Source organism: Centropristis striata, chromosome 22 (genome assembly GCF_030273125.1).
Source record: "Centropristis striata isolate RG_2023a ecotype Rhode Island chromosome 22, C.striata_1.0, whole genome shotgun sequence".
In the NCBI taxonomy this organism is placed as follows: Eukaryota; Metazoa; Chordata; class Actinopteri; order Perciformes; family Serranidae; genus Centropristis; species Centropristis striata.
The window spans coordinates 10,012,809-10,026,985 of NC_081538.1; the positions used below are offsets into that span (position 1 = coordinate 10,012,809).

The 14,177-nt window shown below is 40.4% G+C and overlaps 1 protein-coding gene across 1 annotated transcript in view; it reads left to right on the forward strand.

Moving 5' to 3' along the window:
- dock4b (dedicator of cytokinesis 4b) overlaps positions 1-14,177 on the forward strand; it is a 163,293-nt gene that overhangs the window by 125,648 nt on the left and 23,468 nt on the right. Inside the window, 7 exon segments of the mRNA XM_059325448.1 lie at positions 2,488-2,574; positions 2,722-2,826; positions 3,117-3,258; positions 5,824-5,990; positions 8,063-8,149; positions 9,661-9,837; positions 12,514-12,597. Coding sequence (XP_059181431.1) covers positions 2,488-2,574; positions 2,722-2,826; positions 3,117-3,258; positions 5,824-5,990; positions 8,063-8,149; positions 9,661-9,837; positions 12,514-12,597 — 849 coding nt within the window.

Genomic DNA, 14,177 nt, shown 5'->3' on the forward strand with positions numbered 1-14,177 from the left:
ATTTTCACAAAAAAACATTTTTCCAAGTGCTCACAAATGGTACCAATACTTTACAAAAAGCAAACTGTCCATAATGAACTTTTTACATTTTTACAACCTCTGTTGTTCTCTCCTCTCTGCTCTGTGTAAACATCTTGCAGTTCTGTTGAAGTTTGGCTGAATTTTGTTCATACTTACAACTTAGATCGGCAGTTATTTGTGGCTTGTCATATGTGCTGAGGAACGCAGCATTTTATGTTTTTTTTCAGGATCTGGTTTGTGCAAAAGGTTTCATTCAAAGACCATTGGAAATTGGATTTGCTATGATAAATTGTGTCATTTTGGCAGTTTTTTTAAAAGGGAACATGCCTTTAACATCAGCAGTGGATTATGGGTTTAGCTAGTCTATTCAGCACTTTTGTAGCACTGCTATTGATGATCTGATTTGTATTTGTATGGTAAAATGGGTCAATAAACTCTTTTAATAAGAGGAACAATATATATATACAGGCTTCCAAACAGACGAGCAACAGTTGCATGTCAACTTCTCAGTCATATATTGTAAAATATAATTGTCATTCAGGCATTGAAAAAGAAGCACAGCCATAATATTAATGCCTCGTTGAGAATGAATATATCCCAGTCATAAATACATGGATTTTACCGTCATAAAATAAGAATTCATTAAACATTAATACTCATGAATGGAAGATGAGAGAACTGGAGTTCCCCGCTTGTTAAACAGAAACGTGACGTCATTCACATACAATGAAATCCCTTGATAACAGAGCAGAGCTGTACGCTGCACAGAGCAACAGAAATCCATGTCACTGGCGGTCAGACATTTAATTTCTACCTGTACTGAACTGTGACTGGCTGGAGGCATCAACACCTCCTCGGTTTAATCAGATGAATGGCTGGCGGTTGTAATTAAAGCAGGATCCATATCATCCCACAGTATCCTGCACCGCTCCTTTAAGAAATATTGTGGGGGGGTGATGACAGCAGGGCTGACGGGCGAAGCGTGACTTGCATCGGTGTGTTGGTTTTAGGCCGAATGAACAGTGAGACCTGCAGCTGATTCAGGATGCAGCACGGTAGAGAAGTAGTTTACAGGCTTTGCTTTCTCTCTGTTACTCAAGAAGCACATTTTTTTCTCTCTGTCTTCCTCCCACTCCTCTCTACTGATTTCATCTCTTTATCCTAACTACCTTTGCCACTGTTCTGCACTCACAGGGAAAAAAGTGTCATTATGGAAACCCTCCAAAATTACCCACAAAAAAAATCCTCAGCATCCCTGATGAAATAACACGGCTCCACGGAATCATTAAAACCGCTCTCCTCGTTACTCATAGTCCAATTTCCCTTCACATTCACCAGCTATGCCATCTGCCCGTGCTGCCGCGCAGGGATCAGACAGCAGCAGGAAAGGAAAGCTTTTCATTTAATTAGCAAGATGGCTGGGTGATGTGTGTACCTGCATGGAGAGGTTAGATCTGACTGTTGATATTGTTGACTCAGCAGCGCCATCCAGTGGGAGCATCAAGCTCAGCAGCACCACTGCAGAACGGTTTCATTAGGCAGATTAGATAGATAGTTGACTTTATTAATCCCCAGAGGGAAATTAAATCTCCATAGAAGCCAGATGCATTAAAATATAATAACAACAGATACGTGAACACAGCTAGAGGTGACACTACAATTAATCAGCATGTATAAAAAGAAAGATGGATGGATGGAAAGATGGATTTTCTCTTTTCAATATATCTTTAAAATATAATATGTCTTACACTTTTACATCTTGTTTCAATTTTCTTATGTTTTTTTGATTTGCAGAACCTCAATTTTACAATGCACATACAATATTCAAGCATACATTTTGTGTGTTAACTTACAAACACTTTCAGACACAGATTTATAAAAAAAAATAAAAATAAAAAGGGGAAAAAAAAACACTAAGGGTGGGGGTTGTAAATAAAAAGGAAGAGGGAAAAACATTTGGTGGTAATAAAAAGTCCAAGAAATAAATAATACGTAATGAAGAAAAAATAATTATAAATTAAGAAAAGCTGCTTCAATCCAATTTCAGAAAATCTTCACAGCAAATCCTTATTTGTTCCATTCTTTAAAAATGTATTACCAGCATTGTATTATTGTTTTTTTTGTCTCTTGTGGAAAGTTCAGTTGTAAATATGGTGCAAGATGAAGTCTTCAGCTGCTGAAGAGAAATACTAGTGGGCAAAGAGTAAAATGATTAATAACAGGGATAATAAGATGCTAAGAATAGTCTACTAATATAATAGAATAGAAATAAGTTCAGTTCAAAAGGAATATATATATATAATATCTTATATATCTGATATATTTAACTAATAAGGTACATGAATGTGTTGTGATAAGCCTGCAGTTCATGTACAGGCCTGAATCAAATGGATAGGCATTATATTTATTTGCATGCATTGCAGAGCGAGCATGAGGTTGAATAAATCTGTGTTTTTATGTCTTCAGTGTTGGGAGAATGGCATCATCCTGTGCAGAGAACTGGCCGACCAATATGAGTCTTACTACGACTACAGGAACCTGAGCAAGATGAGGGTGAGTTGTTAGCTGACCCTGTGATGATGGGGTCACACAAGATAACTAAGAAATAAACTAGATACTGATAAATCTGCTTTAAATTAATTATGTTTTTGTCAATGCACCTAATCCCTTATTGCATGCCCACTTTATGTCCATTGCCAGATGATGGAGGCCTCTTTGTATGACAAGATCATGGACCAGCAAAGACTGGAGCCTGAATTCTTCAGAGTGGGCTTCTATGGAAAGAAGTTTCCTTTCTTCTTACGGGTAAAAAAAAAAAAAAAAAAATCTCTTTGTCATATTCTCCCTTTGTCGAATGAAGTAATTCTTTTACTGTCTTCAAAGAAGAAATAGACCTGCAGGAAGAATTAACTTTTCTTATATAAGACTCCTCCAGTGCGAGGTGACATTCAGCTCCTCTTATTCAATGCCATTAAGTGATGTAACAGGCTCCGTCCTTGGTGGTTTGCAAATGGGAGCTGCAGTTGCAATGTGCCACCACTAGATGTCAAGCTAAGCCCACTCTGCCCTCTGCTTCTCCCCCCTCCTCTCTGCAGAATAAGGAGTTTGTGTGCCGCGGCCATGACTACGAGAGGCTGGAGGCTTTCCAGCAGCGGATGCTCAACGAGTTCCCCCACGCCATCGCCATGCAGCACGTCAACCAGCCAGACCAGACTATATACCAGGCAGACGCACAGTGTATCCTTGCTGTGGAAAGAGGCACATACAGAATGAATTCACTAGTGAGCCATTGTGAGCATAAGAAATGACAGCAACACAGTATAGATACATATGTGTGCACATATACACAGCATGGTCTGTTTACATCCACCTATTACCTGTAATGAGGCGCACGCTATCACACACCATGCCTGTTTCTTTCCCTCGCAATCTCTGTCTTATCAAAGACTCATTCACAGGAACACACATGCTGCATAATACATGCAGCATATTGAATCTCATGCAAGAAAGCACAATGAAACACACTATAATCACACATACAGCACAAACCTAAAAGGGTAGGATTTTCCCTGGGGACAAACTTTTCATTCTTGATAAGAGAAGCTCTAAAATGATGAGAATGTTGCTACTACAGTTGCCTTGTATTGTGCTCATACAGTAGCTATAAACTTTACAAGCAGCAGCGAGTGCTTCAAGGACTTTTACACCCTGGTTTTTGTGTGTCAGCCTACAAGCTGCAGGCTCTACTTTCTGATTTGTGGCAGTTCAAACAGAAAGATACTACTCAGGAATTTTCATCCACAGTTACAGTTAATATTCTTCATAAAAGAGGCTAGAATGGAATATCAATCAAAGATTAGCTCCTTTGAATTATAAGGCTTTGATGTGCTGATGATGTTAAATATGATTTTAAGTGCCTAATAATAATACGTTTCTACTGCTAGGGGTCTCTCAATAAAAACAGTAACTAGAGTTGGAGTTTGGTGGTGTTGGGATTGTGGGAGTCATCACCACCATTGCTGTCATAGCAGTCGTCTTCTTCTGGTTAGGATTCCTTTAATGTTCATCATTCAGGAGGTTTTTATTGGGGGCTGAATTATCAGCAGAAGTCTTCTCCAAAACAAACAAACTCAATAAATGCAACTTGAACCCCATCATCCCGCTGGCAGAGATGAAACTTATGTTTTCAGAGTAATCGCCAATAATACACTGTTTGTTGTAGAAAGAAGCTGTAAAAACAGGCATTATTACTGAAATTTTGACTTTCCGACAGTCCTTGAACGGATCATAAGTTAGGAAAGCTTCTGTGAGAAACAAGTTAGAAAAGTAGCCAAAACCAAGCTTGAAATTGTGACATTTCTGTCAAAATCACTTTATTCTACATGTCTTATTTAAATACGTCGCCAAAAATAAACAGTTTGAAATAACTACATCCTGTTAAAAACATTAAACTTTGCACTTCTCTGTGCACCCGGGGAAGCCAATATTGATTTTTGACAAACAAACGTTAAAGATATGACAAATATTCTCTGAAAACTGGACATAACTGCAGGCTGTTTACACAGAGCAGAGATGAGAGGACAAGAGAGGTTGAAAAAAACAGGGGTTGTAAAAATTAAATAGTTTAATATGTATAATAGTCAAGACCCAATTTCTTTTTAGTATCAGTGTCTCTCTGGCTAACCAATTCATCAATTAATACTATACTAGTGTACTATATACTATAATATGAAAAGACGTCTGCAGAGCTCTCTTATGTTTTTATTGTACGTGGCTGCATCTTGTGTCGCCACCTCTGAAACCAAACCTAGACTTTTAAACAAACCAAATCACCGGCTCACAGAGAGAGCAATGCTCTTTGCAGCATGTCAAAATTCCCCTCTGCAATATGGGAGCCCTTCAATTATTCACATGAATGTATGGGACAACTGTTGGCCTATATAGAGGGAAGGGAGGGGAGACTTAGCAGCCTAGCGACACAATGACTCCAGAGAGTAGCGCTAAATGAAAGATGAAGGTCAGAGAGATTTGTTTAAGATGCTCAGCTTTTTTGTTGTTGTTGTTTGTTACATAAGCATGTGATATGTTTACATGCATGTGCTTCCTAAAGGGACAGGGAGCTTCTGAATGAATTAGCATACCGCTGTGTTATTGTCACATAATGCTAATCAATAGAGTCTCTCTCAGAATGCTCACCCATCTGTAGATCCTTGTTACTGACACTCATGCATATGAATGTATGTACATTAGATGTCTTAACTCATATTTATCTGGTCAAATCCCTCATGAGTGCAGGGGTTGCTTATGAAAAAACCCTGACTTGTTTTCTTGCTTTTGTGTTTCTGCTTTTTTCTTTTGTGGAGTGCTGTGTTTTTGTACATGCATCTTATTGATCCTATTGGGAGTGTGTGTGTGTCTGTGTGTGTGTGTGTGTGTGTGTGTGGTTGGCAGGAGCACCAAAAGGCAAAAAAAAAAACCCTATTATTAAATCCTTGGCAGGGTGCTGTTTCCATGTGGATGTAAATAAAAGTTTGTGTGACTATTAAAGTAAAAAATTTTGCAAGAGAGATTCACTTATCTCAAAGACATACACTTAAGCACCCTGCCTGTGTTTGTGTTGTGTGTGTGTGTGTGTGTGTGTGTGTGTGTGTGTGTGTGTGTGTGTGTGTCCGTGTGTCCTTGTCTTCTGTGTGAGCGTTGCAATTTCCCATGTTCTTTCAGGTCACTGAAGTTTTCCTGTCAGTCTACAGTGCTTTCTCTTGTCACTCTCTTGCACTTTCCTTAACTTCCGGTTGCGTCCAGACCTGCAGATCTACGCCGTCACTCCCATCCCAGAGAGCCAGGATGTGCTGCAGAGAGATGGAGTGCCTGACAACATCAAAAGCTTCTACAAGTTCAATCACATCTGGAGGTTCAGATATGACCGGCCCTTTCACAAGGGCACCAAAGACAAGGAGAATGAATTCAAGGTACGGGGGAGAGAAAGGAATCCACTAGAAAGAAAGATGGTGATGAAGACAGACACTGAAATACAAAGCATAAAAGTAGACACGTGCACCACACACACACACAGGAAGAGAGCGACCATTTATGTATTTTCATCCCTTCTTCACTCCATGAATTTGATTTTGAATTTTTTGTTAGAATTTTAGAAATTATGCATTCATGATCAGCATTTTCGCTGCAGTAACACATCCAATTTCTTCCTTCTCTGCCGTGTTCATCGATCATAGGCTTGTGTAGGTAATGATAGTTTGAACCTGTGCCCAGGTATTAGTTGGTGGGTAGCACATGTTTTATTCATCATGACTCCGGTATCACTAATTATGCTCAGCTACCAGTCGGAGCCGCATAAATGAAGTCTTTACAGCGTGATTTAGTCACACACATGCAAACCCACACAGCTGCACACACTCTAAACACACACACACACACACCACAAAGACCCTGATATTAGTCTCATAAATATTCAGTAATAACACACACCTACACACACGCACCATGCAGTCATTTCATCTCAGTTCCATCAAAGCTATTTGGCCAAATTTAATCATGATATCACATTTCCATCAGTCCTGGATATCTCTGGCCCCTCAGGTGGGAATAATATGTATGATAAACTTGTGCATGGTGACAAGAGTGTGCAGCAGCCAGGATATGGTGTGATCAGTCATAATAAAGTAGAAAAAAAAAACGCAATTTCCAAAATTCGACAAAGAAGTCTCTGTCTGCAGAAAGCAATGTGTTTGCAGAAAGGTCAAAACTTTTTTTTTGGCTTTTCATCTCAACTTCCTGCTATTAAAGTGTAATGCATGTTTTTTTTGTTTTTTTTTAAGGTGTTGAGGTGGGTTTCTTGTGGCCTTAAAAAGCAGAAAATCAATAAAGGGCAGCAGGGTTGTGTAGTGAGTCGGAAGACCCTTCTTCAACCTGAGGACAGTGGATCGATGCTGCATGTCAGCACTCATCTGCTCTGCTGGAGTGTCCTTGAGCAAGACACTGGCTTAATACCTAAATTAAATAGGTTAGTTTAGTGCTAATTAGCAAATGTCAGCTTGCGAACATGCTACATTAACATTGCAAACATTGTTCTGGCTGTACATCAGCATGTGAGCATTAAGGTTAGCCTGCTCATGTTAGCATTTAGTTCAAAGCACTGCTGGGTCTTAATACAGCCTCATAGAAATTCTTAGTTTAATTTTAGATTTAAAAGTTATTGATTAGTAAACAGTAACTTGACAAAACCGATATAATGCTCCAGAAAAAGCTTGCAATTACTGGTAATATTCTCAGAAAGACATTAAAGTTATATATTTATGAATAAAAAACTGAGGTAAAAGTGACAAATATTTGAGAAAAAACTTACAAATCTGCAGGGGAAAATAGAAAAATATTCTCTGACATGATCTTTTCTTTATTATTTATTTTTCTTGTAAAATTATCATTTTAATCTCAGGGAATATTCAAGTTATTGTTTCTCAGCGTAACACCCCACTTCCTCAGCTCTGTAATTATTTTATTTCATTTTTTTATTTTTCCTAGAGTGACTAATGCGCCATCTAAGTAAGTAGATGTTGAGTTGAGACTTACCAGATGAGTTCTTCCATAAATTGTCAGTTAATTAAAGACAAATCACAACTATATAAAAACTTTCCATACTTGATTCCATCCGCTAAATGTGTTAACAACCAAATGCAGGTGCTCCACTTTAGTGTGAATCTATTATGTTAACAGCCTGCAGTGAATGTTAGAGTTTTCATGGTTTACGTGCTGTCAAAATAACCTTGTGGGATGTTGGCATATTGACAAGCACGCTGGCTGCCAGGGTAAGTGGTGGAACATGAATGATGATATGAGATATAAGACATGTCGACTGACCTACACCTTCTAGTGGGTGTTTGGCAGCAGGTGTACTTTGCATGTTTTTTTCATACAATGCATCCATAATTAAATTGTGTGACGTCTGCCGGAGCGGATATGGATTTTTTTTTAAGTGTGTTTAGTAATCAGGTAAAACTGATGACTGTGTGTTGTGTTAATGCAGAGCCTGTGGGTGGAGAGGACAACCCTGACTCTGGTCCAGAGTCTTCCAGGCATCTCGCGCTGGTTCGAGGTGGAGAAGAGGGAGCTGGTGAGTGTGACCATGAAGACAACACACAGACATCTCACACAAGGGACACTGTAATACCCTTTTATTTTGCAGGATGTAATTTAGAGTACTGCAAGCCAATACCCTGTATCGATCCAAGTCATTACATTGAACAACAATAATGACCTAGGTCATGAGTTTGGGGCTATTGGACACATTTCATTTCCTTTGTCGGATAGATTAGATGTCGTGCTAAAAGTGTAATTGCTTCGCTTTGATTGCCACAGTCAATTTTGTTAGATTGATCTTCGTATTGGGGGATTTTTACCAATACTCCGGTATCACTATCATATTTGACACGAGTCCATTGTAAATCCCCTCTAAAGCTTTCCGGCTTCGGTCTTCTCATTTACGTCTCTGAGGAGTGGGAGGATTTTAAATGCTGTTTTGTCGAGCGTATGCAAAACATAACACAGTGTCTCTGTTGGTCTAAGCACATATTCTTTAGCGCATAGCTGCTGAGCGTGGTGTGAAATTGTGGATTGTGAACCCAGTGTTGTTCTATGATGGTTATGCAGTGCAATAGCATATAAAATACAGAACTGGCAAAAGCTCTATTAGCAAGAGGATTAAGCTTTGTGTGAGATGGCGGAAGAAAAACAGAGAGGAAAAGAAATGCCGGATAAAGAGAAGAACATTTTTTATGCATCCATCAGCCAACGCAAAAGTGACCGTTTACTAATTATGTGTGCTTGCAATAAAACGGTGTTTGCCTTAGGCTTAAAGCTGCTATAATCGTTATGTTTATGCTGCATTCACATGCTCCTCAGGTGGTCCAATTTCATGAGTTGGGAAGTTACTCTTCCGACTTTGGTGTTTTAACGAGCTATAAGTAGGAATGTGAAAACAACATTGGTGCTTTCAAAGATGTGTTGTATTTTATGGCTCAAAAAAAGACGTTGATAGCCGTTACCGGTATTTACAACGGAGAGCAAACGAATCAGGCAAGCCATGAAAGGTGTACCAAAGTTTTTGCAGTTCCAACTTGAGGGTTGTAATCATGTGACTTTTCCTAATTATTTTGGTTATTCTAACACCACATGATTGAACCATAAATTCCCTATCTTGCAAAGTTAACAAAAGTGAAAAATAACTTTGCTCCAAAATTTAACAGGTTCTTCTTTGCCCATGCTACACCTTTTAGTTTAATTGAAAATTGGGTTTTTCCATAATTCTGCTGGCAAAAATCAAACAAACCAAACCACTTTTGGTGGAAGTACAATGTAAGAACAGGTGGAACTGTTTAATGTAGGTTTACACTTCTTTTCCCATGATAACATATATAAAAAAAAATCGAGAATTAAATATCTTTTTAGTCAGATCTTAAGCTAGAAGTATGTAAATGTTATTACTTTCGGCAGCATTGTGGACATACTTGTTGTTTTTTTGCTTATGTCTACTGTTTCTGTAGCATTGTTGAGTGCTGCTCTCTTTAGACCTACATAAGAAGTGGCCACTTCAAACTATTTTTCTCCAACCTCCCACCTTCGCAGGTGGAGGTGAGCCCGCTGGAGAACGCCATTGAGGTGATTGAGAACAAGAACCTACAATTACGCACACTCATCACCCAGTGTCAAAGCCGGCAGATGCAGAACATCAACCCCCTCACCATGTGCCTCAACGGGGTCATCGACGCCGCTGTCAACGGAGGGCTGGCCCGCTACCAAGAGGTACGTATAGATGGATGGTGGATGGGGTTGGAGGGTTTTACAGACTGAGTGAGGAGCGATGACATATGGATTACCTAATGATGCATGAAGGTGGGTTTTAGCGGCGAGACGTAAGGACAGAAAGCGTTTTGCGGAGGGTGGAGCGGATGAACAGATGGATGGATGGACGCATGAACGGCTTGGTGAAGGTTTGAATGATATGGATGGACGGCAATGGATAGATGAGTGGAGAGCAGGAAGGGGGTGGGAATGGGGAAATAAGATGGATGGGTAATGCAGGGATGGGGAGTTCGGTCAATGGATGGATGGACGGAAGGATGGATGTTGGGAGAAAGAGGGGTCAGGTCAGAATATGACGGATAGAGGAGTGGGAGGAAGGACTATAGAGAGATGGATGGCTAATAATGGCTGAATGAATGAGATGGGAGTGTTTATGCAGCTGCTATATTATACACTCAAGTGGCAGCAGACAGGCGCACAGACTGGTGGAGGAAAACTGGAGACGTGGTCCATCCTGCTGACAAACATTTGCATCCACGGCTGCTCCAAAAGCTCCTTGATGGGACGCAATTGCAGGATAACAGTACAATTTCTGTTTTACCAGGTTTTACCAGGAGGAGCTAAATTGGAGAAAAAGGCGTCTAAAAATCTACTCAAGAAAATGTTTTTTACCCTCAACAAACTGAGTGGACTCAGCGACTTGCTCGTGTCGCATAGCAACCAACCTTTTCCACTGGGAGAGTTTATGTGGGGGTTCATGTTTGTGCATGCATGTGTGTGTGTGGGCATATACTGTACGTGTGTGTATATTGGGTTTGTGCAGAAGAGCGTGCCTCTGTGTAGAAGTAGTCTATTAAGGTTTGTAGGATACTTGATACCACAAAAGCAAGGGTCGCCGAAGTGCTTGCACCTTTGCTGCTGTTATTTTGTTAGTAATCTGACAGAATGTAGACAGATTTTCAGCTTTCACTGTACCTTAGAAGCAGTCCTTTACTTTTATACACAGTATGAAATTGTATAAATGGCATTTTTTTCTTGGCAAAATTGACCACCGTCTGCCTGAAATCGTTTTTAATTTGTGTTTCAATTTCACACACAATACAAAGTGACACATATTTCAATTATTCAGCATGAGGTGGACACAGATGGGGCTGTTTCTGCAGCCTATCACCGATATCAACACTCATTTTTCTTTGCAGAATATGGCATTGCAGCGCCCCACGAAGCACGCCATAAAATCTATTAATTTCCTAGCGTAATGCCGATTGACAGCTGTGGAGGTTCGCTCGGCTACAAACGAAGGAGAAATTGTCATTATTAATATTCAGATTTATTGCTTTAGTTTGAGTTGAAACCCTTGAGGGGGAATGCCGTCTGATTTATCCCCTCCCCCCCTCCCCCCTCAGCGTTCCATCTCTAATTGGACTTTTCTAATGATTAACTGAGCTACTCCACAGCGAGGACTCACTCCCTGCAGCCTGACCAGAAATTTCCATCATTCGTAGAAGATTATTGATTCTATTCGCTGCCTTTTTTCCAGAGGTCCTTGGATGGAGTTTCCTGCTGAAACGCAGCCCTTCTCCCTTTTAGAATTACGACCTTGGCACTGTTGCATCTCTACTTTATAATACATCGCTTATGAAGAGCTTAATAACGTTTATGCAATAAAATATTCTTCATTTCTTGTCCATCTGTGTTCCTCGGTTTAATAACCGTGGAAATTGATATCATGAGTGCATACTAATACATGCTTGATAAAGATTGCCATCTGAGGACGTCTGGAATATTCTTTGTTTTATTGAGGATTCATAGTCCCGTGCATTCAACGACAGTGTTTGACATGTCTGAAGCAGCATGGAGAATCTTTTCTCTTCATCCCACTCTGTCTCTTTGGAGATAAACAGCTGTGTCCTTAGAGGAACCGTGCTGATCTTTTTTAGCGAACTCCCCCTTTACCTTTCAGTCCCTTATTTTCTTACGCGTTTCCCCTCCATGGGCGATTTGGAAAGCAGATTCCGAGCCGGGCCTTTCATCGCCTCTTTGTGTGCTCTGATGCAGATTGAAAAGGATTTGCCGTAATCTGTAGACACATCACAAGTGTTGATGGCATTGTAAACAGCGAGGGACCGGCGTTTAATGTATGGGTGCCACAAAAACGGTTATCATCATTCAAAGCGGATCAGGCCGTTTCTCATCTTATCTGTTTCTCCTTGGAGTCGCCTTTTTTTGAAGGAAATGTCTGGAAAAGTGAATAGAAAGCTCAGTCTGAAACCCATAATCAAGAAGTATGATGTTTCTGAAGAGACATGATCTGTAACAGGAAAATAAAAAAAATATCAGACCAAAATTGGCTCCTTAATCACAGTAAAATCAATCCTTTGATCCCACCATTTGGTTTCTCTATTTTTAGCCATCATGTTCTTTTATTCTGGTCCCTGTACTTGATATTAATATCACCATCAAAGACCAAGACATCAGCATCACACCACATTTGAGCTGGATGTTAGTTTACTATTCGCGTGTGATTTTTTTTTAACAGGATTTAACAAAAAATGTGTGGACACTAATTCAGTGTGTCAGCCCAGTGGGGGATCAGGTAACACTGCAGTGTAGAAAGCCTCCCGCTTCAGCTCCCGGTGTGTGCATAACAGATGCTGTGCATTTTGTCTCCTGCAGGCCTTCTTCGTGAAGGACTACATGATGAATCACCCCGAGGATGGCGAGAAGATCGGACGACTGAGAGAACTCATGTTCGAACAGGTCTGTAATGCTGTTTGCTCACAACGGTTTTTAAATGCACAGGAAGTCTAACAGCATGCTCATCCTTCTTCATTGAAACAGAAATTGTTACAGTACAATTGCTGACCCTGGAAGTGTGACCCTAGTGTGTGATTAGACACACTCAACTCAAGGCTACTTTCTCGCTTGTTCCAAAGCTCTCTCAGGTTGCAAATGGAGATTTTATGATGCTGTCAAAGCTCCAGAACAAGCGAAGAAGAGGAGCTTGTGTTGCCAGACAGAAACTGGATGTTTGAGGCAGATACCTAGCCTGGCTAACACCAGACTAATCACAAATGAGATTAGTCTGGAAACCAGCCGTTCATTTCTCCGTAGAGGAGGCATGGTTTACGATCCTCCAGAGCCGTTTTTTGGGCGCTTAGAATGTCTATCAAAAGCGTCTGTTGGTAGCTCTTAGCCAATCGTATCAGTTATACCAGATGACGTATGTAGAGCGACAGAAATTGATGCTTACATCTATGGTTTACATAGCCAGACTAGCCCATCTCTACTTTGAGGCTAAAATGCTCAATTCTGCTTCTGCAACGTTTTTCTGCAGCATGTTCACATTCAGCCACACACATCCACTGATTTTATGGGCAGTAAACAAGCTGCTGCGGGTCTCTCGGCGGCTCCGCTGTCCCCCAGCTCGTATCGAGATCACCGGCGTTACGGTAGCGGGGCTAGTAGCGGGGCTAGTATCGGCGCTAGTGGTGGGGCTAGTAGCGGGGCTAGTAGCGGCGCTAGTAGCGGCGCTAGTGGTGGGGCTAGTAGCGGGGCTAGTAGCGGCACTAGTAGCGGGGCTAGTAGCGGCGCTAGTTGGTAAATTAGTAGATTAGACTTTTCCCAAATCCTGTCGGAAGCAAGGCTGAAAACATCCTTTTTCGTGGTGAAACAGGAGTCTGCTGCAGCCATGTTGGATCCGTAAGAAAACTACAAAACTACAAGCTTCCGTCTGCCGAGTAGTACGTGTCATTGTCTTGCCGTCCCTCCCCGTTCTGTGATTGGATCCCTAAAACAGGGCTAAGAAACGGCCCTGGTTGCCAGATTGCCTGGAGGTTCGAAATGACATTCGAGCATTCAAGGCAGTATGGGTATACCCAGGCTAGCAGATACCTGTCTGAGAGTTAAAAAAAAAAAAAAAAAGTCAGCTAGTATTCATTATTTTTTCCTCAACGTTTATCATATACGGGCATTTTTGATTAGCATCCATACTTTTTTTTCAGATGTTGTGATAAAGATTTATAGAAGCCCTGAGAGGCAATCAAATGTGTATGGAGTAGTGAACTACACTTGTGATTCAAGTAGTTAAATTATTATTTTGCCATGTTTTGTGTAGTTAACTACTAAAACTACAAACTATATTTTCTTTTATCCTTACTGTTGTGAAGGCATGCCCAGGCATAGGCATTCACCACCCTTGACTTTGTTTAATGTTATTCGTAGGTGAAATGGCCAGGTAAGTATTTTTATCTGAACTATTTTAGTTGTGGTCAGATAATACAAAAAGTCAAATTTGTTTACAAAAACTATGTCAGATCAAAACGTTTTATTTTCATTAA